Source organism: Platalea leucorodia (genome assembly GCF_965183815.1).
Source record: "Platalea leucorodia genome assembly, chromosome: 4".
Classification (NCBI taxonomy): domain Eukaryota; kingdom Metazoa; phylum Chordata; class Aves; order Pelecaniformes; family Threskiornithidae; genus Platalea; species Platalea leucorodia.
The window spans coordinates 35,195,040-35,221,741 of record NC_138826.1 but is presented as its reverse complement, the minus strand read 5'-3'; the positions used below and the strand labels follow the sequence as shown (position 1 = coordinate 35,221,741).

Genomic DNA, 26,702 nt, shown 5'->3' with positions numbered 1-26,702 from the left:
AATGTCGTCTTACGTTGCCTTCGCGTACTTAACATTAGCAATTGCACCAGTAGCAACTTCATTATTTTTTTATACTCTCAAAAGGTGTTTTCCCACTTGGCGGGTTTTTACTGATACCGTCTTTAAGTGAAACCCTTGGAAGTAGAGTTGCTGGGTTAGTATTCCACACGTAGCTGGTGCCACTTGAGAGTTTTTAGCGAAATCCCTCTGTGGTAATGAAGAGGTGGTGCTGCGCTGGGTATTAATATTCTTTGTTACTAAGTCGCAGTCTATTAATAAAGCTTTGTCCAAACAGGCAAACTTGCCTGTCCTCCAGACAGTCTTGTGATTTGTATTTTAACAGTGTCTGTCTTGGATATTATTAAAGATTGCCTGCTTTGACAGTTGCACTACATACTGCGCAGCTATCACAGCACCATTAGTTTAATAGTAGCGTGAAGTATGTTGTGCTCTGTAATAGGCATAATTCGTTTGCCGTTCCTGAAATAACTCCTAGTGTTTGGACTCTTACTTTGAGAGAAATGCTAAAACAAACCCCTGAAACCGTATGAGAGAGGTACGAATTTGGTGGTAGTAGTAGTATGTCTTTGGGATGTTCGGTACTTCTTGGAGGTAATCTAAAATGCGCTTTAGAAGTTAAATTGAAGATCATACAAGTATAGAATTAAGTTTGGAAAAAATACTTTATTTCTTGACTACGTGGCAAAGTCTGAGTTCAGGATATTTCCGTGTGTCAGCCATTACTGATAGGCTGAGTTTTATTTTTCAGAGGTGTTGAGGCCTCTGAACCAACCGAGTCCATGAAGGACTCCCCCACTCACTTGACAAGCTTCCCTGTTGCTGTTTGGTGGCAGAGGATGGGCACGGTGCTGCACCAGAGGGGTTCAGATGGTGCAGACTGTGGCCCCAGGCGTGGAGTAGGGATACATTTTAGTCTCTGCTACTGCCTGACCTGTCTGGGGACCAACGAAAAGCGGCTGAGGCGTTATTTCCCCCGACCCTGGGGGAGGTGGGCTGGAGAAGAAAGGACTGGAAAGAAATTGGGTCAAAATGGTGCCACTAAGATGTTTAATTTTTTTCTCTGGAGATGAGGAAGTGCAGCCCGACCGCGGCCTGGCTGGGGCAGGGGGTGTGTTTTGGGGGAGCCGAGGGGGTTAGCGAGCCCCGTGCTCTGCTGGCGGTAGAAAGTGGCCTTTCTCTGGCTAGCCCTGAGGGCGAGCGGATCTGGTGAGGGGCTGCGGGGTTGTGGGGTCAGCGGGGCTGTGCGCGGGGGTGCCGGAGACGAGAGGAGCAACTGTCCGGCCTGGGTGGTCAGGAATAGATGGAGGCTGCTCAGGGCACCTCCGCCTCCCCGCAGCCTCGCTGCCATATAAGGCTGCTCAGCAGCCTCGGGCTGGGAGACCACTTAAAAGGGAAAATCGATACAATGAACCGCCTCTACTAGTGTCCCTTCAAAGCAAAATCCAGTTTTGCAGTTACGTGGTTTGGGCGTAGGCTGGGTAGTGTCCAAAAACCGCATACAGGTAGCCTGGTTCCTGCCCTGCTTGTGTGCGTGCAGTGTCAGGAACTGTTGTGGAAGAAATCCAGTTGCCGGAGAAAGGTCCGTGGTGTGTAGAGAGCCTTCTAGCTCAACTTTAATTTTTAACTGCACTTAAGTATTTTATTATTTCAGAGCTCAGTATTTTACAGCATTCCAGTACACCTTTAAGCTTACATCATTTGGAATAATTCAAGATGAGAACAGAGAGGTAGTCATGCATTGATTTCCCATTATTCTCATACTTTCTTGGCAAACTACATGCTTTGTATTTTTTCCATGAAATAAAAAATGTACAGCTGTTTATGTTTAAAGGGTTCAGAGGAAGTAAATGCCTCTATCCCAACCTCCCTTGTGATTTTTTTTCATCCATGCTGGTGTATGTGAGCGAAACCCAAGGAATGCATTACAGGCGTTACTGCTAAATTTCTGTTTGGAAACCATTTTCTCATTAGATAGTGCACCATGCTCTTCTTTCCCCCTGGACTACTCAGGGGAATTGATGTTTTTATGTAAACTGTGAACAACTAGTTGGTTAGTGCCATTAACTTCTGTACAACAGTAGGAACACACGTTTTGTGTTGGGTTTTTTTTTTGTTTTCTTTTTTTTTTTGGTCAGCAGGAGAAAACAGGCCGTACGCTGAAAATTAGAAAATTGTGCTTGAGAATGTTTTGCACCACTTTATGGGCTGCAAATACTTGCTGCTGGCGGCGAAGTGTGCTGTTAGGGACGGGCTTTCGGGTGAGCAGCAGCCCCTGTGCCGGGGGGCGCGGGGGGGCGCGGGGCCGCCCAGGGCTGCCCGCTGTCCCCCGCCGTGCGGGGCGCTGCCTCTGGACCGACACCAGGCGCTGAGCTCATGCCTCGCCCGCCCTTCCTTTTTTGGTTTTTTTTTGGCTTTTTTGGGGGGGTTTTTTGGGGGGTGGGGGTGTGAATGTGGACAGAACTGTCGCCACCGTTTGCTGACTTCAGAAAGCCCACCCGAGGGCGGGATCGGGAAAGGCTTTCCAAGGGCAGACCCGGCGCCGCGGGGGCTTTGCGGGGGGAGGGAGGGCTTCAGGCCGTAAACTGGGCTTCAGGTTTTGCAGGGTGCCGAGGTCCGGCGTGGGCCGGGCGGCCCCCGGCTGCCCGTGCTCCGGCCCCGATCCCGGGCCGCCGCCACACGTGGCCCGCGGCTCCGCCCCGCGGGACGTGGCCGCCTCCCCGCCCCCGCGGGCCGCGCCTGCCGAGCGCCGCCCCTTCCCGCCGGCGTGCTCCTCTCGCTCGGCTCCCGGCGGCGCGGCGCGGCTCGGCTCACGGCGGCTCGGCTCGGCTCGGCGCGTCCCGTCCCGTCCCGTCCCGTCCCGGCTCCTCCCCGCCCCGGCAGAGCGCCGCCATGGCCGGCACCGCGCACCGCGCGCCCGCCCTTATGTAAGCGGCGGCGGCGGCGCGCCATGACCCAGCAGCGGGGACGCGCCGGGGCCTCCGCGGCGGGCCCAGCTGCGCGCTAGCCCGCGCCGGCCCCACAAAGGGCGGGCGGCGAGCCCGCCGCCTCCTCCCCTCCGCCGCCTCCTCCCCCGGCCCCGCCGTCCCCGCCCCCGGCGCGGCCACCCGGCCCGGCCCGACCCGGAAGCGGCGCGGCGAGAACCATTTTCCTTGTGAGTTCAAAGGCGGAGGCGGGCGCGGAGGTCCCGCGGGCCGGGCCGGGCCGCGGGGCGCCGAGCGAGGTGCGTACCGACGGGCGGGGGGATCGGCTGCGCTCCGGCGGGGGGGGAATCCGCCGCCGTGACGCGGGGGGGCGCCTCCGCGGCTTGCTCCGCGGGACACCCCCCTCCCCCCGCGGGCATTTTAACTTTCCGAGGGGCCCGGGGCGTCTTTGTTTGCCCTCCGAGGGCGCGGGGGCGGAGCGGGGCGCGCCCCCGGCCCCCTCAGCCCCCCCAGCCCCGGCCCCGCCGTGTGCGGAGCGGCGCACGTGACGCGCGGGCTTCCGCGGGCGCGGGGCGGCGCGGCACGCGGCCGGCGGCGGCTTTGTGCGCGGCCCGGCGGCGGGGGAGCGCAGGCCGTGGGCCGCCGAGGCGGGCCGGGGGCACCGTGAGTACCGGGCAACCCCCTGCCCCGGGGGAGCCGCGCAGGGGCGGCCTGCGCCCTTCGGAAAAACGGGAAACACCTAGTTTAAGAAATCGGTTTTTTGTTTTGCTTTGTTTTTTGTTAGGGGGGTTGAATTTCTGCCGTTAACGCTGGCTGCTGAACTTCAGGGGCTCGTTGCCCGGCCGTTACAAAACAGCCGCGGTAGCCGCTGCAGCGCCGTGCGCGCTGCCATGCGGCGCCCCCGCCGGGGAGGGGTCCGGCGGCCCTGCCTCCTCCTGCGGGGCGCTCCGCTCCCGCGGCCCGCCGGCCGCTGCCGGCTCCGACACCCCCTCCGGGGAAGGGCCGAGAGAGTTCCCCCCGGAACAGCGCCTCGGCTGGAAATGGGCTCTTCCCTCGGGAATGCAGGCAACGTAGTCTGCAAATGAGAAAAGTCGATGCTCGATTTTTATGTCAAATCTGCTTTATTTATCTTCCGCTCTTTTCGACTCGGTAATTCTGCCTTTGAGCACAAACCATGGCAACAAACGGGCGTTGGAAGAGAGCTACAGCTATTTTGAATGATTAAGTGTCATAATGAAAAGGTGCCAGTGTTTGCGCTATTGCAGACTAAACAGCGAGGCTGAAGAACAATATGCGGGGAAGTTCGCTGAATAGCACGTATATATAAAGTTTACACGATCTTTTCGGTTTTTGTGGTTTAAAGAGGAAAACCTGTACTATGTTACGGATTTTAGTTTAAGAATAGCTTTCCTGAGTGAATTTTTAGCCTTTTAACAGTCTGTTACGGTATAAATTCCTCTAGATATATTAAAAAAAAAAGGAGGGGGCAAATGCGGTACATGTGCATAGGAAGAAGCGCTTTTGCGGTGTGAGGAGCAGGCTTCAGGCGCAGGGTGCCCAGCGAAGCAGGCCGCAGGCTCCAGCGAGGCAGACGAGGCAGTAGCGGTACGTGCGGGATGAGCCGAGCGGCAGCTGCGAGCTCAGCTGTAACCCGAGCGTTTGCTGCAAGGAGCCTGCTGGGTGTCACAGCCTGGCAGCGCCGGGCTGCAGCAGCCGGGGGCAGTCAGCAGCTCGCAGCCGAGGTGCGGCGGCTCCCGGAGCCCTTGGCCGGTGCCAGGGAACTGCCTGCTCCCATGGTGGGGGCGGCTTACCACGTCTACAGCTGCTTAATTGCAGTAGGCAGAGATAAAAATGCACTGTGTGCTTGCTCGGTACTGCTTCCTCGGGAAAGCAGGGCCTGTGGTTGCCATGGGGGTTTTGAAACGATAAATAAATAGATGAGTTCTGTTACTGGGCGTTAGAAAAAGCAGTCTGAGTAATCTGCTGTATTCATGAGTATTTGGTGAATGCCATCGAATGGTTTTGAGGTTGTTTGCTGTGAAGTGATGGTACTTAATGTTTTCTAAAAATCTGTTTGGATTTTGGGAATCACAGAATCATTTAGGTTGGAGAAGACCTTTAAGAACATTGAGTCCAACCGTTAACCTCCTAAACCAACTCTTCTTCTCAGTCTCAGAACTGTGCCAGATGCCTCCCGTAGGCAGGTTATTTCTGCATGAGCTGGGGTAAAATCATGGGGAGATGAGGGGGAGCAGAGCAAGAAATATGTTTTATTCATATCGGGGAACTCGGTAGCAAACCAACCAAAGTGTGTGTATGTGTTCATCTAGCTCCCTTTGGCCAAGCAGGGAAATCTGGTGGAAAAAAAATGGGATTTTTTTCAAGCAGCTGCTTACAAGAGTGGTGAAGTCAGATGTCTCTTAAAATTGAGTGCTTGAGTCCTTTGCTTAATTGTGGTCTTCAGGGAGTTGGGTTAACGTAGATGGTAAAAGGAAGTTTTATGCAAGTTTGAAAGGGAGACTTTTGTTTGAAGAGGTTCAGTTTTTTCTGGTTTCAGTAGTATGCCTGATTGTCCCTAGAGTTGTCCTCCACTTTGGGAACGGAAAGAGGGAGCGCCTTCCTCTGAAAGTCTGCAAGGAGCTCGTTGGACCTTCTTACATCTATTTTCATGTTGTTACATGTCTCACATGCTTGCCTCTAGTAGCTGACTCTTGCCTGCTGTGCTCTTAGTCTGTTTTTCTTTGTGCATATGTGGTGTGTGGTGTGAAGCTGGTCATGTCTTCAGTCTTAAGATTTTTCAAATCCCTAGCCTGTCCCGGTTTGGGTATCTCCTTGGTGGCCTGCCTATCTCCTGGAGCTGATGGAGTCTGGACTTTGCTTTCCTGAGAAGGCCTGCTTTTTTTAAAGGGTGGGGCTTTGTTGTTCTTTGATAGTGGGAATGTTTTCTAATAGCGTCTGAAAAATCTCAAGTTGTGTGCAGCAGAGCAGCCATCTGCGTATGAGGTGGCGTGTGACATGGCGTAGTTTTGCTTTATTTATTTACATATTTTTCCTCTGTGCTTGTGGGATAGCCTGTGTCCTCCACATGCGTATTTTGGGGGCGTTGGCCTGTCTAGAGGCTTAGATCTGTGAAAGCAAATGAGAAGGCATTCTGTTTCTCTTCTTAGAATAATCATGCTCACAGATCTATATTTGGAACTAGTTCTTTTAATACCAGCAGTAAGATAAACCGGTGGCTCACACGTACCTTAATCTGTAGCGTTGTCTGAATCCTGAAAGATAGCTGCTAGCCGCATTCCACACGGTTTCGTTTCAGCTAATGATGTGGTATGTCCTGTTGTTTGTAGTCGGAAACGTGTTTCTTGACCTGAATAATAGCACAGAAAGTTAGAAGGGAGCCAGCGTGGAAAAAGTAGAACAGTGTCTGCGAAGATGCGGGGGCGGATTAAGAACTGAAAGACTACAACGTTGACTTTTTTAAAGAAAAGCTTGTCCGCTTGCGAATTTGTACACTCAAGGCTTTGCAGTTTCGTGATGCGAACTCCACCCTCTCTTAACTCGAACCATTAGCGATACAAGATCCATTATAGAAAAGTGATGCAAGAGCAAAGGCCCTTTCTTAACTATTAGAGGTTAAATAATTATTTACTATTCAGATCCTGTAGTTAGCATATTATCATGTTCTCCTGCCCCTCCAGCCCTTTCATCTAGTTACCCTGTTGTTGAGATGGCTGAATGATAGGTTTTTTTTTTCCTTGCTCACAAGAGAAAGGGTAACAGCTGAAGCGAAACCTTAAATAAAATGGAAACAAGAATGCAGTACACTAAATCTGAGCATTTGTAGAGTTGGATGTATTTATTAGAAAGTATTAAGTATCTCCAATGAGGTATTCTCTCATTTGTTAAGTGCTAAAGCTGAAGCTCCAGAGAGGCTTGAGTTATATTTAGCCTAATCACAAGGCAACACCTTTGTAAAGTAGGTAATGAAGTCTGATAAAACCTTGAGTGCGTCTCTTACGAGCTGCCTGCAGACTGGCTGAGGGCAGGTCACTGCCTCTGCCGCTGCCCCGCTTAGGTGACTTTTGTCAAGTTACGGCATTGCTTCGTGCCTCGGTTTCCCCATCTGTAAGTAGGCGGCCATGATCCTGCCCTCCCCCTGTAAGTACTTGGGGGGTCTGTTGCCTGCGGGGTGTTGCGTGTGAGCTAGCGATGTCCTGTTGCGATAGCGGCACCTTAACAGATGTTGGTGTAGCGTTTGCACAACGCTTCATGTGGTTTGACCTGCCCTTGTTTCTCCTCTTTGTCTTTTCCTCCTGCATTTTAAATTTAGAATCGGTCTCAAAGGGCTTTTTTCTTCTCCTGTTTTCCCTCATTACTATTTTTTTTGTCCTGTAGAATAACTTTCCTCTATTTTTTTTCTGTCCCTCCATGTTTTTTCCCCTTATATCCTGCATGTTCTTTCTGCTGGTCGTTTCTTTTGTTCACCCGTGCCTTCCTCTTGCTGTTCCCATCTGTCTTCAGAGCGGCATTTTCTCTCCCCTCCATCCGCTGGGATTTCCTTTTCACCTGACTCATCCCCTCTCGGTACGTCCCCGCTCAGTCACACTCTCCTTGCGCTTCTGTTCCAGGAAAGGCAGCCAGCAGGGAAGGGGACTGCCTGCTCGTCCCCTCTCGGGGGAGACCCGCTGAAGTCATGGCTCCCTCCCCGCTCGCCTACTGCATCCCGCTGCGCCTGGCCGAGGCGGGCTGCTTCGGGCAGAGACTGTACGGGGGCATGGAGGAGCCCGTTATTCCCCGCTCCCCTTTCTCCGTGCCTGGCTTTTGCAGTGGGGCCGGGAGGTTTCCTGCTTCCTCCCACATGCTGGGGAAGCAGGAAACCTCCCGGCCTTGCTGCAGAAGCCTCGGGACCGGGCGCTGTCCTCTCCAAAGCCGTTGCGCCGGAGCAGCCGGTTGCTGCAGGGAGGAGCGGCTGCGGGGGCGGCAGGCAGCAGAGTCAGAACAGATGCAGAGACGGGCAGGGAAATGAGATGGTTGACTCGAGGCAAGGTGAACGATTTCAGAACAGGAAGGCGGGGAGCGTTTTCACGTCTGCAGTCGGTTTCCACTTCAGCGTCCTTACTGTAATTACCACTGCGCTAGCTAGTCCTGCAGGCAGAAGGAGAGGATCTGCGTGCTAAGCTGTATGTTTAAGATACAATCGTGCTCCTGTACTTTGAGCTTCTGTGGTAAACACTCTTGCTCAAGCACAATGAGGGAAAGGAAGAATGTATGGTGTAGTTCCCTTTTCTAGCTGGTTTTCCACCAACGGCACAAAGGAAAAACGACAAACCAAAAAATCCTCCTTTCTTGTATAATTAGTAATTGTTATTCTGTTTTAACTTGTTTTGATGAAAGAATTACGTCAGTGTTTGTACAGTCCTGGGGGTTTGATGTGCTGAGCTTTTTTTAATTGGTTAATTTTCTTTTCTTTTTTCCCAATAGACATTCAAGCCCTTGGTTGGAAAAAGTGTATACAATTCAATTACTGCAGTAGAATTCCTTGTGGACAAACAGCTGGATTTTATAACTGAAGATAGTGCCTTTCAGCCCTATCAGGTAAGAAATTTGGTTAGTGTGTGAGTACTGTCCATTTAGCTTAGTTAAAATCCATGTGTTTATTATTTTTAAGTGCATTTTGCAGTCAAGTTCTGTGTTACAGGAACAATTTCCTATTGATTATTGGCAGACATTGTTGCTCATTTTGTGAAAGGTTCTATTGGATACTGTATCTGATTCTAGTGAATCTGATCATGTCAAGGAGTGCTATGCAATTAATATTGAACCACCTTTAAGTAAAATACCTGAGCCCTTTAAAGGTTAATCAGTACCATTAATTGTAGGGCAGATAAAAGACAGTATCCATCCTTCTGAAGCTGGGCTTTCATTTCTAGGTCTTTGCACTACTACAGTGATATCTGACTTACTGGGGGTTTTTTTGAGAGTGAATAGCAGAAAATGTTAACTTTTTAAAAAGAAAAACCACTTTCTCTTGCTGTTGTTTCTAAGCCTGCTAAAATTTCCAGTATCCTTGATTTTAATGCCTTCTTCACTAATTAGAAACACATTAATATATTGCTGTGTGTGTATTTAAAGAACAAGAGAAACTATTAACAACCACCCCACCCCGAAGGTCTAAAAATCTCTTCTGTGACAAATAGAAAAACATTTGATTCTTCAACTTGTGCTGAACTGATTGCAATTAGAATAGCCATAAATTCTTTCTTACGGTTGGGATGGTACACTGCGGTGATACAGAAATAGTACTTTGAGACTTGGAATAACAGATGGCCTTGAATAAATGCTATGTAATTTTGTCCTGACACCCCTTCTTCCCTCCTCCTTCACCAAGATGTTTTTTTCCCAATACCAAATATAGAGCTAAAAAAAGAGAAGTGACTGAGAGAGAATGCTGGGGAAAGGAGAGGGAGGCTCAGTTTGTGGAAGGGCTGGTGCTTTTGTGTGTCTGTGGTGGGGAAGCCAAACGAGTTCAACGCTTCTCGTCAGGGTGAGGTTATATGTTATGGCTCGAGCTGCTCAAACAGCTTGACTCTGCTGCAAAGGACAGTTCCCACTCTCAGACCCCGTGCTAGCGCCTTCAGCCTTCTAAACCAGCACAACCTTGATTTTCAAAAATGGGGGGGGAACATGTGATGTTGGTGAGCTGAGCTGGATTAGCCCAGGGTGCAGTGAGTGCTGTGGCTTCCTCTAGGGAGAGGGTCAGGATGACGCAGCGCAGAGTGGGATATCCTCCTTTGGCAGCAGCGACCTCTTAAATCAGCTGAGCCGTGAAGTGTAAATTCACCCTCAGAGTCCAGCCGCAATCTTACAGATTCATTTTACAAAGCAAATACTTGTGCTAGCGTTTGCCCTTTGCCTGAGATCTATCAGGATCATGTCTCTAATAACGTTCATTCCAGTAACAGTAATCAGTCTCCTTTTGGCAATGGATCATTTCTTACGAGATGAGCTGAGCAAAACAAATTGTATATATAGAAAGACTGCCTTTTGTAAAAAAACAATCTTATTGCCAGGCCTGGCTGGCAGTAACATAGCGATGCTATATGCATTTTAGGTCCTTCACTTCAAGGAGTATTTACTGATACAGTACTAGACAGAGAAGCACCTTGATTTGGGAAGGTGCATACAAATTGAAGGTGTCATTTTTGAAAATGTGTCATACGAACAGCTGGCTTTATAATATCTTGGTAGATGATACCGTAATTAACAGCATTAGCAACTTTGGGTTTAAGAGATGTCGACCAAAAACTGGTACAAAGCTTGTGAAAAATAGTTCCAGATATAAGGTTGGTCTCCCTAACTCCTGGCCTCCATTTTTGACATGTAGAGGGCAACTAACTGTGTGTGAGAGGTCGGATTGTTTCCCCCTCTCATGGAGCAAACAGCTGTCTATTAAAGCCTGAGATGCAGGATACTGATCTGTATCAATCATAAGTAGTTAGGAGACAAGAGTTACCTAAATTGTTTCTTTTAACATTGCAAGAAGGCTGCTGTCAGAGATTCCTTTTAAGTACTAAAACATCCAGAATTTGCATCTTAACTGGATATTGCTCAGGTCTTGAATGTAGATACATAAAATAACATTGAGCTTTCATCAAATAAAGATTTCTGCATTTGAACAATTATGAGAAGTTTTAGAAATTTACTTCCATAGGCATGTCTGTTTGCAGGGCTAGCAATGTCTCATAGCCAAGTTTTACGAGTTAATTGTACAGGTAAGAACTTAAGTGAATGATAATGTCTTTAAGAGAAGAGAAACTATTTTTTTAAAAATATGCTCACCGAATTATGTAGCAACAGTGTGTTAGGCAGAAATATTAACTTTATCATTATGAGACAGTTTTCTCCTGAAAGATACCTGAAGTGGGAGGATTGTCTCTATTCATTTGTTTTGCTTGGTTTGTTTTGTTAATGCTGGAAATTCAGTCTCTTAATGTAAGGTAGTTTTTACTTGCACCTTTTTTCTGGAAGGCCATCCTTTTCTTTGCTATGAAAACAGGTCCTAGCTAAATCTTTGGTAAACTTCCTGTGAAAATCTACTTTTCTAAAAAGAAGAAAAAAATGTCCTTTTCGCTCCTGCGTTTGCTCTGGAACCTGCTTTTGAGCAGGTTACAGAACTGAGGAACCATTCTTTGCAGAGATGAATTAACTTTGAGTCTTTCTAGATGTGTTTAGTTTTTGGTTTAAGCTCTCATGGCTGTACATTTTCAATATGAAGTCCTTGGAGACCATGGTGATCTAAACACTTTTTTATTGCATTTTGCTGTTAGTGCCTAAAATTCCAGTACCTTTCTGCCAAAACAAACAAAGTTTGAATCTGTGTGGGAAGAGTCCATTTCACTTCGGATACAATTCTTAACTACTGAGTAATTTTTCCCATCGCTGCATATACTCGTAATACTAGTAATGGGCAGCAGAGGAGCACTTGGTATGACTTCTGCTCAGATCAGTTCTGATCAGAAAACGCAGTGCTGTTTAACCTAACTATTGGGCTGAAGGTCTTCATGAATAAGGTGGTGCTGTCCAGTTTAAAGGTGACAGCTGCTCAAGGCAAAGAAAACAGCACACTTGGCACCCTTTTAGTCTTGGCAGAAAAAACAAAGTTTGAGTAGGCAAAGAACTAAATTACGGTCGTTACCAGAAGTGGTTCTTCCAGAACAGGAGTAAAGAGACTTTGGCAGGACTCGCTGGGGAATCGTGAACCACAGATTCCCATGCCATGTCTGCTCTTTGCATAAATAAACATGTTTCAATTGTTAAGAGATTCAGCAACCTTCGTAAGAGCTAGATGAATATCATTATTAGAAGTAGGGTATGCAGCTGCCTTTTTTTTTTTTTACTAGCCCTTTTCCATTTTTTCATATCTTCACAAGGTTTTCTATAGCAAGTATTGCACTTGTCAGTGCATTTGTTCTTTACAGCTAAATGTGTTATGTGATTTTTCTTTTCCCTTATGTGTGTACTGCTTTGAATCCTGCCCTGCTCGGTAAAAATTCTTGGCTTCTGTATGTGCGGTGCCTTAAACACCAACCTACAACTTGTTTCCGGTGTCTTTTATCTCTGTTGCTTCATAGAGGATGCAAACGGTATTATTGTCTACGTGAAACTTGTGTGTGACTGAGAATGACTCATTCATTAATCTGGGATGGTCAGACCATTTAGTCATGTAGTTCTTTTTATGGTGGTGACAAGGGGATCTTGAGGAGAAAGCAGATAGGAACATTTGCTGTGGTACTTTGCTTAGCGATGAAATGAAAATTATGTTCCTTTGCAGGAATGATAGACATAAATTTTATGACATGCATTTTCTATGTCAAACTAGTATCTGTAGGAAACGGAGTCTTGAAATGTGATGTGTAAGTTAGGTCCTCAATATTTTTCTACTTTACGTTCACAGTATATCATGTATATTGTGATTAAGTAAAAATTGACAAATGTGGTAGGTTTTATAGTGGCTCTTGCTATAGATGGAAAATGAACATATTTTCAAATATGTTTGTTATTGAAAATGAACATATTTTCAAATATGTTTGTTATTAAAATATTTTAAGCAGAACTACAGTAAGCCTACACAATTACAAGTGTGACCTAAATTAAATAATTAGAATTGAAATGGTTTTCTGCAATAAGTTACTTATACTATTCTGTGACAGCTATGTGTCTATTTGTTATGATACACGTAGTAAGTTCAGCAGCAGCAAAGCTGATCATGCCTTAATTTAAGTATTGTAGTTTACTTGAAGGACTATAGATGGGGATGTGAAGCATTAAAGCGCAGCATATGGTATGTGTGACCTCATCAGTGTGGTGTTTTTGTCTGGGTGGTGTTTGGCAGTACCCGTCACGGGCACTATGGGGCTGAAGTGTGTGATTCTGCTGTTACTGGCCGAAGCAGCTGGAGTCAACTGCATTACACTTTCGACAAGCAAATAAAGAATAACAAAAAGTGGATTATATTGTGTTTTTCCGTAATAAAATACACTGATGGAGAGACCGGGAAAGACTCTGCTTTGCCCAAGCAGTCAGTGCATTTCAGCTGCCTGTCTGGGTCGGGCAGAGCAGGGTGCATGATAGTTTATATATTTCCAAATACACATTGTGTGTGTGTGTGATAATATATTTCCAAAGGATTTGTGAGCACACAGCACTTGGAACAAATGTGCACAGCTGAGCCACGGCAAAGAATTCAAATTAAGTTCCTTCACAATCATTAAACTTCCTGCAAAGAGGGTATTTCACTACTTGAGGAAGGAAGTGGAAAGATGTGCACACAGTCTTCAAAAAGTCTTCCTGCATACTGGGGGTAAAAAAAACAAAACAAAACAACAACAAAAAAAAACCCAAAACAAAAAAAACCAAACCAAACCAAAAAAACCCCAACAAAACCAAACCAAAAAAAAAAAAGAGTCAAGAACACACTTCGGTTCTCTTTGGTGGAATCTTGGATCCACCCTACTTATTCACATTCTCCATCAGAACAACCTTTTATTTTTTTTTTTTTTTTCTTTTTTTTAAAAGACAAGCCTCATTGCCTTAGTGTTTCAAAATGGTAAGGTCGGTCTGTCTACCTCTGTGCTGAAGGTTGCAGATGTAAAGATAGGGCGCTGAAAAATCCCCTGTGGGAGGTGTTACATGCACAGTGATAGGCGTGTGTACTTTGCTCTTTCTGTAAACGTGCATTGCATGTCTGAGAGCTGACAGGTCAAATGTCTAACACGCCTTCAAGGTTGTTGAAGTAATAATAATAAACTTTCTCACTAATCATGAAATAGGTACCTTGGATTCAGGATCTAATGCTGCGGCTAATCTTACTTGATCTATTACAAATTCAAGTTCTATATGCCATGAAGTAAGGCTTGAGAAAAGGGCATTGTGCAACTCTGTTACTCTCCTTTTCTGTTTATTATGGGCAGACGTTGGGTATTTCAGGCCTGGGTGCTTTGAGGTTTCACGACTTGTTTGCTCATAAGAGCAAGCCAGTCGTGTAACGTGGCTTGTGTAGTAACGACATGTACACATAAAAAATTCTTTAAACATCTTGAAACAGGGATAAAATAATATTTTTCTGTCTGTATTTTAAGCACCCCATAATCATACAGTGCACTCATCTTTCAGACTTCTCTTGCTTTAAACTTCAGGCTTAAAAATAGTTACTGCAGCTGAAAATTGCTTTTCCCATAAACTTGTACCTCCACTGACCAGGCGGGCAGCAGCTTTTGGGTTGGTCCCACCCTTTGAGGTTGACAGAAGCAGCTCGGGAACTCCTGGTGCCGGCCAGCTGGCAGCCGTGGCCGTCATGTGCTCGCCTCCCGCTTTCGTTTCCTCCATGGGCGACAGAGGCACGCACGACTTTCTGCATCTTTAACTCTTCTCAGTGTCGTCTTTGAGAGCAGTCCCTATTCTTTCCTGTGTCTCTGGCGTCTGGACCACCCATAAGCAGTCCAGCTGGCTTCTCTGGCAGCGTTGTGAAGAGCAGTGGTCTAAACAGCTTGTTACCGACACATCTATGTTTAAGTGTATGCTTCCAATGTGAGGGGAAGCAAAAGGCTGCATCCAGCTAGAAGTGGGTCAGATGAGTCATACTAGTCCTTGCTCCCAGTTACACGTGTGGGACAGAAGAGTTTCATGGGAGTGCTCGCAAGGAGAGAGGAATGAGGGAGGAGGGATTGGCACCCTCCGTTTGCAGAGCCCCAGAGGGAGATGTACATCATCTCTCCTAAGCCTGTATTTGTGCCTCCCTTTGAAAAAGAGCTGCTTCCCTCAGGACTTCATCTGTCTTTTTTTCTCAAAATAGATTTCTTAAGAAATAAGGGCTTTAGTCACTTTCTTGTCTCTCTCAGGGAGGTTTGACACAGGAGTGGAGTTCTTCCAGATCTGACAAGCCTTGGGGAAATGAGTGGCATGGAGGGGAGGCCATCAGTCAGGAGGCAGGTGGTGTAGCTGCTACAAATAGTGTGGCTCTTCCAGGTAGTAGGAGTGAGTTCAGGTGGAACAGCTGAAGGCTGTGGGAAGGTACATGAGGAGGAAGGGGAAAGAGTAGTGAGGTCCCTGGGATAAGCTGAGGTTGCTATAGTGGAGGTAGGTCTCAAATCCATAGGAAAACAGGTTTCCTTCCACTGTTGTAGAGAAACTTGTTTTACTTGTCCTACAATTTTTCAAAAATCATGGTCTGTTAAATGATTTGACTTCATTAATCCTACTCCAGGAGATAGCATTGGAATAAATAATTTAAAAGTTAGGAATTCAAAACAGAACAGATGGAACAAAACTTGTTTCTTCTTTGAAGGTGAAGATCAAATCCTTTCACTGAAGTATCTTAGTACTTCTCAAAAGAAGTCTTGGGATTACTGAATTTACAAATCCATCCAGTGTTTCTGGGTAAGGAACTTCCTGTGTTTGATCACAAACGATTACTTTTTTCGCTAGTAAAAGCCCGTGGAAAATACTGCTCGGTAATAAGAGAAGGGTGCCTTATCCTTGGTTCTGTTTCCTTAAAATTTCCAATCTTCACATTTGATTTATTAAAAATTAAAGTTTAAAGTATTTTTCTTATGTGATGTTCTTGACCAACACTATTTTCATACTCCAGGCACAAAGTCGGCTCCTAGAGAAGTCTGTTTCACTTTATAACCAGATGGTGCTTTGCCAGTATCTTCTTGCTTTCCCAGGTAGTTGCTGTATGTTGGAATTGGGAATCCTTAGTGCTTTGGAGAACTCTGAAGCATGAATGAGGGTAAAATCCCACAGTCATTACATGAGGGTGCTTACCCAAGCAGGGAAAAGAGTAGGCCTTCCTGCATTTCAGGTAGGGGGGAAACTGAGTTTCATTGAAATGTATTGTTACCAGAATTCAGCTTTAGCTTGATGTGATAAACATAATAGCTCATTTGATGAAGTGCTGAGGTTTTGTTTGCTTTCATTCCTTCCTCTGATAGAACATTGCTTTGTTCAGGGCTGCTACTCTATAACTTTTTCTTACAAAACGTATTTTTGAAATTACACCTAATTGTAGTCTAGGGTTAGTGCTTCATGAGAACTGCTCCACAGCCTTCAGCAAGCTGCCGTTAGTAGAGGTTGAGAGCTCCAGGTGTGTATATGGAATTCCTTTTCCAGGCCAGGCATCTGGGGAGAAACTCAAGGAATTTTATACAAACTTGAATTTTTTTTTCGATTAAAACCAAGTATGAATCTTATTATTTTCTTAGACATTGGAATAACTTCACTAATAAAACAAAAAGTGCAGTAGTTTTGATGTAGAGGGCTTGGCGTACAGTATGTTTCCTGATCAAACTTCATGTCTTTTTGACAGTATGCTACATAATTAAATATAGTTCTAAAGTTTTTTTTACTGCCATTGTTTGTAAATATTGATCCCCCCCTTCAATCTAGCAAATATTTGCTGTCTTTTTAATGGAATTAAAATTAACTATTCCTGTTTTTCCCCTGCATCCCCCTCTTCTTGTGTGTGTCTGCCAGCATTACTGGGAGTAGTATTTTAGTATGCTTTTGCTGAGCAAGTGGGTTTGAAGCACAGTAATTGTGCATCTCACAAATTAATCTGTATTTTATGATTTTAGTAGTGAATTTTAAGCATGCAGTTTAGAAATTATATTTCAACCGTAGAGGCTGAGTTTTTACCCAGTGTGAATGTTTTCTTCCCTTTTGCTATCTTCTTTTTACCACTCCATGCCACTTTGGTATACAACAGATAAAATCAGGTTAAAGCAGATTTTGGTATGCATAAGACTTGGTGTCTAAAGTATGGTGCTTGACAGGCTCTTCCCCCCTGCCCCCCGTGATGTAGTTCAGTCTTGAATTATGTTTTTAATAGGAATTTTTTGGTTCTGTGTGCTAGTAGATTTATCGATGGAAAAATATTGTGAAATAGACAAGCATTGTATCAATTTTAAACACTGAATGACTTTTGTAAGTTTACCCCAAGGAACTTATTGCAGCAACAACTGAAACGTCCCTGTTTTCTGGTTAGCAATTTAGTCTTTCCTCTTTGCAAGACCATTATTCATCTGTTCTATAAAAGGCACAGCCACTGCTTTCTCCAGAGTTGCAGAGAGCTGTAGTGTTAATCCAAATATGACATACATCCCAGCTGGTCAGGCCTCTTGTTATTTATAGGGAAAATTCCTCAAATGGCTCCAGCAGGTCAGAATGGAGCTCTTAGCAGAGAAAAAGCACGTGATGATGGCTGCATTGCTTCTGATGCTGTCTTGGAGCAGAGGCAGCATTTCCACATTTGCACAGTGATGGGCCAGATGGTCTGCGCCGTATCCCTGAGACCAGGGGAAGTTTGTTCTTCTGAATGAAATTCTGCAAGAAAATGTGCTAATTGTTTTTCCAACCCAGATGCATTGCTTCCGTGCAGTGCTGCCTTAAACCCTGTTAGAAATTAACTTTGAAAAGTTCTGTGCGAATACAGTGGTACTCATTTAAAACGTGAGAGAAATGTGTTTTATTCTGAACTACTTCCATATTATCAGCATGTTGGCCGACACTGTTAGGTAGCACTGTTGTAAGAGACGCATTTACAAACAAACCCCAGAAAACCACTTGAAAATGAAACGTTAATGTAATAGTAATTAAGTGGACCGGTCTCCACTGAAACTGGCTTTCAAGAACATTTTGAAGTTATCTGATGTATTCTTTCCTCTTGACAAAAAAAAAAACTGTTAAGATATTTTTATTGTTGGGAAGGATTTGTATCCGCCCATAATCCTCACTAGTTATGGGGAGGGAAAGGAGCTGGAAAGTTGTATGTTCCCAGAGCTCCTATTTGATAAATAGGATCAAGGATATTTGCGGAAGAGACTGGGTAGCTCTGTGACTGCTGGTAATCTAAGTTGGTGGTAGTTCAAATTACAGAGCAGAGAGTCATTCACGAGAGTGGGATACTCCGATGCGGATTTCTAAGAGGTGGTGTTGATTCTAGGAGCTGTTGTCAGTCTGCCACGTACTGGATAGTGTTTTACAGTTTTCTTCTGCAGATTTGAATTGAGAGACCTTTGCTCTTTAATACAGTAGTTATCAGTAGTCTCATCAAATAACACTGTGTTACTGAGTAATGCAAGTGATAAAGGATTTGATGGAGGTAACTACTATGAGATAAGAGATGAACTATCCGGTCTGTTATTATCTGTGGTGGCGGTATACTTTTTCCAACTCCGCCAGTTCAAGCTGCCGCAAGTAACTTCTGCCATCCCTGATGGAAGGAAGATGTGTCTTCTGTAAAATGGTCAGCCTCTGAGCAGGAACTGATCTCTTGGCTTGATTTCTGGGGGCGTTAGACTGCCTTTCTAGCAGCCCACTAGTCCAGACAACAGACGATGAACAGAATGTACTTTATTTTTTGCTTAAAGACACCTCCATCCATACAGCTTGTCCTTCAGCTGCTATGATTTGGGGAGTTGTTAGATACCTTTTGAAAGCTGTTCACAATTCACAGGGTGTCTGGGTCTCAGTTTAAATTTTAATATCAACGTACAAAAGATTTTTCTCCAATCTACCCACTTAGCTGCTTTCCTTGTTTAGCATCAACTTCACTCTGCTAATTGCTTGCTTCAGGGAAATGTCTGCACTTTGAGGTTTCTTTTCCCATAGTGGCATTGAGTGGCTTCGTAAGTGACTCAAAGGCTTGTTCCAGTATCCCCACATGGCTTGGGAGTTACTGGCTGAGTGGGGTAGGACCAGTACTCCCTCCCTGTTTCTCTTAGGAGTAGATAAAACAAAATGCAAAATTGGGACGAAGTTGCATATTGCTGAGATGGTCGTGATAAACGTACAGAGCCTGCAGTGAGGAAGGGGAAGGAAATGTGATTCAGTGGAAAACAAAAGCAAACGTACGGCTGTGTCATCAAAATGAAGGAGAAGATGGACATGGAGCAGTGCCTTTCACTTGACCTTTCATTCGCTTGTACATGGAGAAGAACCAAACACAAACGGTCACCACAGCGCTCTAAGAGGAAGCTGACAGCCCACCAGGTTTCCACTTGTTTGGGGAAGTCAGATCAGATACTGAAAGATACATCTGTCACTCCACGAGATTTTGCTTTTCTGACCCAGATTGTCCCAGCTGCTCAAGGAGAGAGTGACATAACCCGTGAGCATAAGGGTCATCTATTTTTTTTTTTTAACCTCTATTTTCAAATGCAGAACTATTGTAGAAGTCACTAGAGCAGTTTTTAGGTTGTTTTGTGACAATATCTGCCTGGCCCAGGTTTGGTTTTGCTTATCCGTTGGTGGCTGCTTGCTTCCTTGCTGCATGCTCGTTCCATATGCCGCTCTCGTTTCCTTTCTGCCTTTCCATACCAGATTCTCATCTACGGATAGAGGAATAACGAGCCGACTTGTAAAAAGCAAGTTTTCTGGCATGCCCGTTTCCCTGTGACATTGGCAGTCTTATAGGAAGGCAAATATCTCTTGTTTATTTTTGTGTTTGTGAGATAAAATCAGAGAAAATACTTGACTATGAGTCAGATTTTTTCCTGTATATTTATGTTCCTAACTTTAGTGTATTTTTCATAGAAGAATCTTTTATATTTTTAATAGAAATTTTCTGGTATTCTTAAGGGTGTGAGTTATTCTTCCAGAACTGAACTAATTGGTGCAATGATGCTTCTTCAAGCCTGAAATCATCACTTGGAGAAGCGTACGCAGCCCTGCTCCCCTAATTCTCAAACCTGATAATTAGAATTTTAACATCGGTGTCAACTCTTTAATTATTGAACAGGTGGAATGAGGAAGGAAGTAGGAGTGTGTGGGGAGAAGTATTAGGCATAGGGAAGAGTGGGAAGCAAAAGAAAAATTGTTGATAGCTTTTCCTGAGAGATGTTAAGTTTACTGACAGTTGGAAAATTACTATATTTTTAGTCCTCATCTTTTTTTCCCTGTAGCTTTAACTTTCTACTTACAGAAACATAGTCATTGCTGTTAGACACTGAAAATAACCCTGATCTTAAATGTTTGTGGTCTGAAATGTCTATAAACATTTGTCCTTTTCTGAACAATGCATTCAGAGCCCCTTGTGGGGAAGGGATTAGTTATCCCTGTTCTCTGGCCTGGCCTCTGCAGGCAGGGAGAGCATCGCTGCCTGTCCCTGCCTTTTCCCATGCGGCGTGCCTCTGTGCACGTGCGAGCAGGGCTGACCTCAGCTCGACTTTGTTTCTGATTTAGGGGTCAGGGTTGTGCCTTCAAGCTTGACTTAACTGGTTCAGATGTAGCCCAGCAGCTGCCGGGTTTGAATGAGGTAAATTGTGACCGTGCGCTCAGAACAGCAGAAAATAGGTCAAGTGTGGGCTGGGTTTACATAGAAAGCGCTAGCGTCGCCTGGTAAGCCTAAGCTTCTTCTCTCCGCTCAGACAAAGCCGTTTAAGGTAAACTGGGAAGTTAGCATCTCCCCAGAAAACTTTCTAGCCTTCTGTAGCCTTGGTGTTTCTGGCTAGCATTGCCCTTCACGAGAAGCCCGGAGCGGGAGGGAGGCTGCCCTAGTTACAGGGGTGCGCGGCAGGTCGGGTCGATGTCTTCCCCCTGGAGCCGTCCCCTCTGGAAAGGCGTTTCTCTGCTGGCTTGTGTGGAGCAGCACAGCCCTGCAGCCTTCAGCGCCTCTCTGACCTCCTGCCTGCCAGCTGCGGTGGCGTGGCAGCTGGGATAGCCTTTCACTTGTCAGAAAGGAATAAGGAATATACTGTTTACCAGCAATTTATGCATGCGTATGTGTCTAGAAAGGTGGGTGAAGCAACAGAAGATCTGTATATTTTAGTCTCGGCTAAATTTTGATGATTTCCCTGTAGGGTTTTGGTGTGGTCCGTGTGGCCTTGGCAGCACTTGCCTGGTGATACCCTTGGGGGTGTCAGTTCCTGCCAATTTCTCTGTGTTTTAGTTAGATTCTCATATTTTGCAACTGGAAAAAAGCCTTGTAGCGTGGCAGAGGGATGCTACCAACTAATAGGTGATGTTGTTGTTAAGATTTTTGGTATTCTGCCTATTCAGATTTTTATGTCACTGTTTTGTTTTGTGTTTTTTTTTTTTTTTTTTTCTCCCCCTGCTTGTTCTGATGTCAGGCAGGACAATATTAAGATTGAAGGTTTGTTAAAAAGTTATAATCCGTGAAAGAGCTTACAGATCAGTGATACAATCGGATATGTCAGGTGACACAATCAGTGAAAGATAAAAGAGGAAGAAGAAAGAAAAGGCAGGTTAGTTACCAAGGAATGAAAATAATAATGAGAGAAGTTTTTTTATGGGAGAAAATAATCTTCTAAAAGATGGCATTAGAGGACTAGTATAAATTCTCAGCAGTCTAGATTAAAAACAAAACAAAAACAAACAAACAAAAAAACCAAAAACTTTTTGCTGCCACTGCTCTCTGAAGACTGTTGGGGCATTTGGTAAGCAGGTGTTGACTTATCTTGTTCCTCGTTTTTCAGACTGCAATTTCCAAATTGAATTTCTATGCAGCTGAAGTTCCATGCAGTTGTAAAAATTATTTGGTGCAAAGGAGGGGGAGGAAGTGGGGGGACTAATTTTATAGAAACTGATTTCAAGATATTCACTCATGAAACAAGAAGAAAACTGAAGGTGCAAGCTTTTGACACTTTGATGTCTGAATTTTTCACTTGCATCATTTGAATTTAAATGAGGTCCCTCTGCCATTAAAGTACTAACAAAATGCTTGTTTTCGTGTGCAGCATATACTGTATAAACAATGTAAACAGGACTCTCAAGTTGGTTATGTACTAGTTTTCATTTAATTCGTGTCCTAAATTATCAGAAAACCTCTAAGCAGCCAGAGGAAGCTATAGTTAATTAAGCCACAGATGGTGAGGACTAATGTGGTGTTGACCTTTGCGAGGACTGCAAAATCCACTTAGTCTTTCTCTGTAAAACACTAGCTGAAATGAGTTCCTACTGATATTAGAAAGATGTCCTTGATGCATTGAAGCCAAATGCAGAGACACTGTGGCCAAGGAGGCACTTTCCCAAATAAACGTTTGCCGGTTCTAATGCATGGCGTCTGTTGAGGCTTGGTCTTCAGGGCTCCAATTTAAGCCTTTCTAGTGGCAAAAGTCACTGTTTTTCCAGGACTGGTTTTTGTGGAATGCATATTGTCAGTTCCTCACTGAAAACGGAGAGTTGACAGGTGACTGGAGTTTCTATACCCTCCTGTAAGCAGCATGCAGGCTGTGTGATTGGGTTTAGGGGCAGCTACTTGAATCTGCTTTTTAGTTGTTGTTTTGTGTTCCAGGGTTTCATCTCTCGATTTAATGAACTCATTTCTGCCCCTAAAGTTTGTGAAGAATGACTTGGAGAAGTATTTTAAAATGCTGAGGAAACATCTTGCTTCAATAGTGCAAGTCTTGTTTGGAAGGCAGAGAGCTGTGGAAACGTGCAGGCATTCCCACCACACACGTGCCCAGCAGCCCAAAGTGGAAAAGGAGCTTGTGGTCATTCGTGCCTTTCAGAAGGCACTTTGTATGGTATTTGGGCAACATCCAGGTTTGGCTCATCCAGGGATGCCTTGGACAGTATCTTGGACAGTATTTTGTTTGTGGATGGGGCTTGAGTAGGAGAATTCTGTATTTATTTGGATTTTGGCTTGTTTTTCTGTGGGTACTGTCTTTGAAATTCCTGTTTGTTTTGTGACTTAGAGGAATTTAGAAGCATTATAAGTGATCTCGACTTGTTCACCTGTGGCTTTGAATGATAAATTACATTTGTCCAAACAAGCTTTCTGAAAACGCTTCTTTGAACAAATATTTCTGCTTGCTGGTTAGAGCAGCGTAGTATCTTAACCTGATGGTATGGTCTATAGTTTCCAACCCGTTCCATCATTTTGCTCCAGAAGAAAGAACAGATATACTCAGAAAAACACTGAATCACTTTGTTATTTGGGAAAATTTCATTCTTTATTCTTCTCGGGATTTCCTAGGAGTCAAGCACGTCCCTAGCAGGTGAGAATTCTCACCTAGAGAAACGTGCAGCCCACTCAAGTATTCTTTGGATAATTATAGCAGGAAGTCCCCTGCACCCGAAGTGAATTCCTCTTCTGGTCTGGAAAGAAGGAAGAATAGCAGCAAAGATCTAAAAAACCTGACATAGATTGGCAAGCTTCCGATAGTCATGTTGCTTCATGTGACTGTCTTCCAGAAGGGCAGGAAGGATTATCTCAACCATATCTTTCTAGCCCATATGCCCTTTGTCTGCTCCCCAGTATTGCATATAGTCACTTGTCGAGCAAGGGGTACTGCCATATGAAGTACATAAAGAGCTTCCTACAGTAGATTTAAAGAAGAAAATTGCAGTCCTATTTATTTGATTTGCATTTCATAAGGGTTTCAGACCAGCTTTAACATCCTCCTGGAGGAGGTATTCCAGGACTTGTGGAAAAACTAGCCTAGGAGAGGGTACCATACTTACTTTTGTGAGTGAAACTACTTTCAGATGAGGAGAAGTCTGGAGGAAAATCCTACAGTGCATTTAATTCTTCTGTTGGTTCGTCTGTCAATCTTGCTACTTTGACCAAGGAGGGGAAGACTGAAGGCCGTAATTGCCAGGGTTCAAATCTGTAGACAGAGTTGTTGATTCTTGAGCAATACAAATACAGGGTAATGAAAAAGACTGGGCACCGCAGAGTCATCTGCTCACCTTCAGTGCTAAGACAGGGAAGAGACTGCAATTCATCAGCCTTGCTTGTTGCCCTGTCTCCTTGTTTTTGCCAGAGTTTGTGGTATGTGCTAAAGCAGTGTGCTTAAGGCCATCTTTGAGATGAGCTCATCTTTCTCCAAGAGTGAGGAAAGAAGTAGAAAATGGACTTTGCAGCCTCCTTTTCTAAGTGTTCACACTAGGCACTCTCAATCAAAGGTACTGATATGTCATGGATCTGAATAGGAGGTAGAACAAAAGAGGTTCAGATGTACTGTCTGTAGGATCACCAGCATCTTCAGTGTCAAGTTCAAAGAAGGCAAAGACGCTTAAGAAGGATGTGAAATCTAAAAAAAGAAAAGCAGCAGTGTGTGTCGCCTTCAGAAACAAATCAAAAGTGGCTCCAGATGACATAGAGACTCAAAAACTTTGCATAGAGAACTCATCGAAGTAGAATAACGTTAAGAGTAACAGGTCTGACTTCATGGTACCTAATCAATGTATATAGTCTTGAAACAAAAATAAAAATTTTCATAGATGGGACTGAAGGAATTATTCAAAATGTACGAGATCTGCATATTAACTGCATTTTTAAGTCAGCCACACTTCCAGTATTGCAGTGCCTCAGTCTGTTGCTTAGGTCTAATGCTTGTGGATCTGAGAGGGGAAATTTTTGGTACAGGAATCTCTTGCAGCTGCTGTGAAAGAGAGTGCATGGGAAGGAGGACAGATGAATGATCATCACACAGCTCCAGTTCCAGGGTCTATTGGTTTCCCCTGGCAAATCATTCCCTCTTTCCAGTGGTGGTGTTGTTCCTGTATGTAGGATCAATTAAAAAATGGATTTGCACAGGAAAGTAGAACAGCTAATACCCTTTTTAGATTGCCTCGGGAGAGGAAGTGTTTTGCTAGTCTGCCATCCTTGAATAAATTCTAGTGTTGACTCTCTTGTGCCTCTGATAATGCTAACAACATGCTTGCCTGGTTCGTGTTTTTAACTTGGTGGTAGAGGTCCTGTTGCTCTTCCCCTTCAGTTATACTTTGTTCTGCTTTACATCTATTAAAATGATCATCTTGACCATTCCTTTTGAATCCAAGGCCATATCCTTTTCAAAAGTGTAAGGAGAGAGAGTAATTTTCTGTAATAACTGAAGCATTGATGCATTCTCCATAATGGAGCACAGCAAATCTTCAAGTGTCAGGAAGTGAATTTTGAATTTGCAATAGACATCCTGTGATCAGTGGGTTAGCAGGAATAATCTCATCCAGATGAATAGAGAGAAATTGCTCATGTCACTTGAGGGCCTGGCAGCAATGCATGATTCCCTGAGTGCTGCTTGTATCTTTATATTCTGTGGCTGGAGCTCTTCATAATAAATTGTGAAACATCAAGGAACTTGTTGGAGATTAAGGAAAGAAATTACTTGATCTCAGCTGCATTACTGATAAAACATTTTACATTTTGTATGTGGAGAATCACTCTGATTATTTTAGCTGTCTGAAGTTCTCTTGGCACAAATGAACGTTCCTGCGGCTCATGGATTTCCAAGACCATCTTCTGCACGAGGAGTTGCCAGGCTGCGGTGCAGCTTTATTTCTCTGCCATAGCCTCAAAGGCAGAAATAGCAAGTTTGCTCTGAAATAAAGAGAAATAAGTATTCTATAAGTCTAGAGATGAATGATGATTTAAGCCATGCTTTTAAGGATATGAACCAGATTTAGTGCCTAGTTTTTCCTTGTTAGGAGGACAGTGCCACCAAATGTGTCTTAATTTCCCAGATGATGTCCTACTCGGTGAAAAAGAATCTTTTCCAGGAGAACTAAATACAATAAAAATTAAAACATGTCTTATTTGAAATTACTTAATTAACAAAGGCCTACATACTTTAAAATCAGTAATGGTGTTATACTCAGAATGTTTGTTTCTCTTACAATACAGCTATCTCTTATGCATTATCTTTGTGGGTTTTATATCTATGTTTATGCTCAATATGTCCATAGTAAATTTTACAGATATGGAAAACAGATTTTTTTTTTTAATGCATTTAATCATTATTTAAACAATTCTTTCTGCATACCTGTAAACATTGAAGTCTTTACAGGGCAATTTTAGCTTGTAGTAAGACAGTATTTATGAAAGTGTGATCCTATTAATAGCTTACAAGTCTGGCCACATGTAGGATCTGACATACCATGTTCCCATGAAATAACTTCTAGCACTATGTTGCGCTTTTTAAGTTTTTTCTAAAAATAACACAGGGATTTGTAGGCAATCAGTAAAATTAGCATCAAACGACTTAACGTTGTACTCTAAAATACATCTAGGAAAATAAACAGAAATGTTACAAGTAAACATAACATATGGTTCTTTTTTTAATCTCTACTTTAGGACGACGTAGACAGTCTAAACCCAGTTCTCAGGGATAACCCGCAGTTACATGAGGAGGTAAAAGCCTGGGTAAAGGAACAAAAGGTTCAGGAGATTTTTATGCAAGGTAATTATGTGGGAAATTGTGTTATTTTTATTCTGTGTTAGCTAGTTTAAGGCCATTAGTTGTGTGGGGCTCATCCCATAGCGTTTGCGATACAACGGAGACTATATTTCTAACTTGGAAGTTATTTTTCGGACGTATTTGTTAATTCCAGAAAACAAGACCATGTAAGAAGCTGTGCATGACTTCTTCAGACTGTTCTTAACTTGTTTGATGTCTTAGTGATTACAGCAAAAGCTGAATATCATTAGTCTGAACGTAGATATTTTGTAAAATTTGTTGTGAAAATAAGTGTGTATGAATGGCAACCACGCACCTTTTAGCATGTTTAAAAAACTGTTCTGTGCTCTGTTAGTGTTACTATTACGTGTGATAACTTCTCCAATATCTGTCTGTGCTTGTAGTTCTTCACAGTTCTGTCACAGATGAAGAACACTTTCAGATCCCCACCCCACAGCCTCACCCCTGATTGAAAAGTGCCTTTCAAATCAGTTACAATTTTGTAACTTGATTCTAATGCTGGAAGGTTGCAGCATATGCATACATCATTTTTACGCTG

General features: G+C 44.1%; 1 protein-coding gene across 11 annotated transcripts in view; it reads left to right on the top strand.

Moving 5' to 3' along the window:
- Positions 1-3,074: 3,074 nt before the first annotated feature.
- JMJD1C (jumonji domain containing 1C) overlaps positions 3,075-26,702 on the top strand; it is a 63,669-nt gene continuing 40,041 nt past the window's right edge. For 5 of the 11 annotated variants that reach the window (XR_014227970.1, XM_082310104.1, XM_082310105.1 and 2 more), the window contains exons 1-3: positions 8,508-8,537; positions 15,286-15,377; positions 26,041-26,146. Coding sequence is in view for 8 of the 11 variants with exons in the window: in XM_082310104.1 (XP_082166230.1) it covers positions 26,140-26,146 (7 nt within the window). In the remaining 3 variants the exon portion in view is untranslated. Of the gene's footprint in view, positions 3,242-3,540; positions 3,606-8,423; positions 8,538-15,285; positions 15,378-26,040; positions 26,147-26,702 lie in introns of those variants that run through there. The other 6 variants (XM_082310110.1, XM_082310111.1, XM_082310103.1 and 3 more) reach the window with 6 other exon arrangements.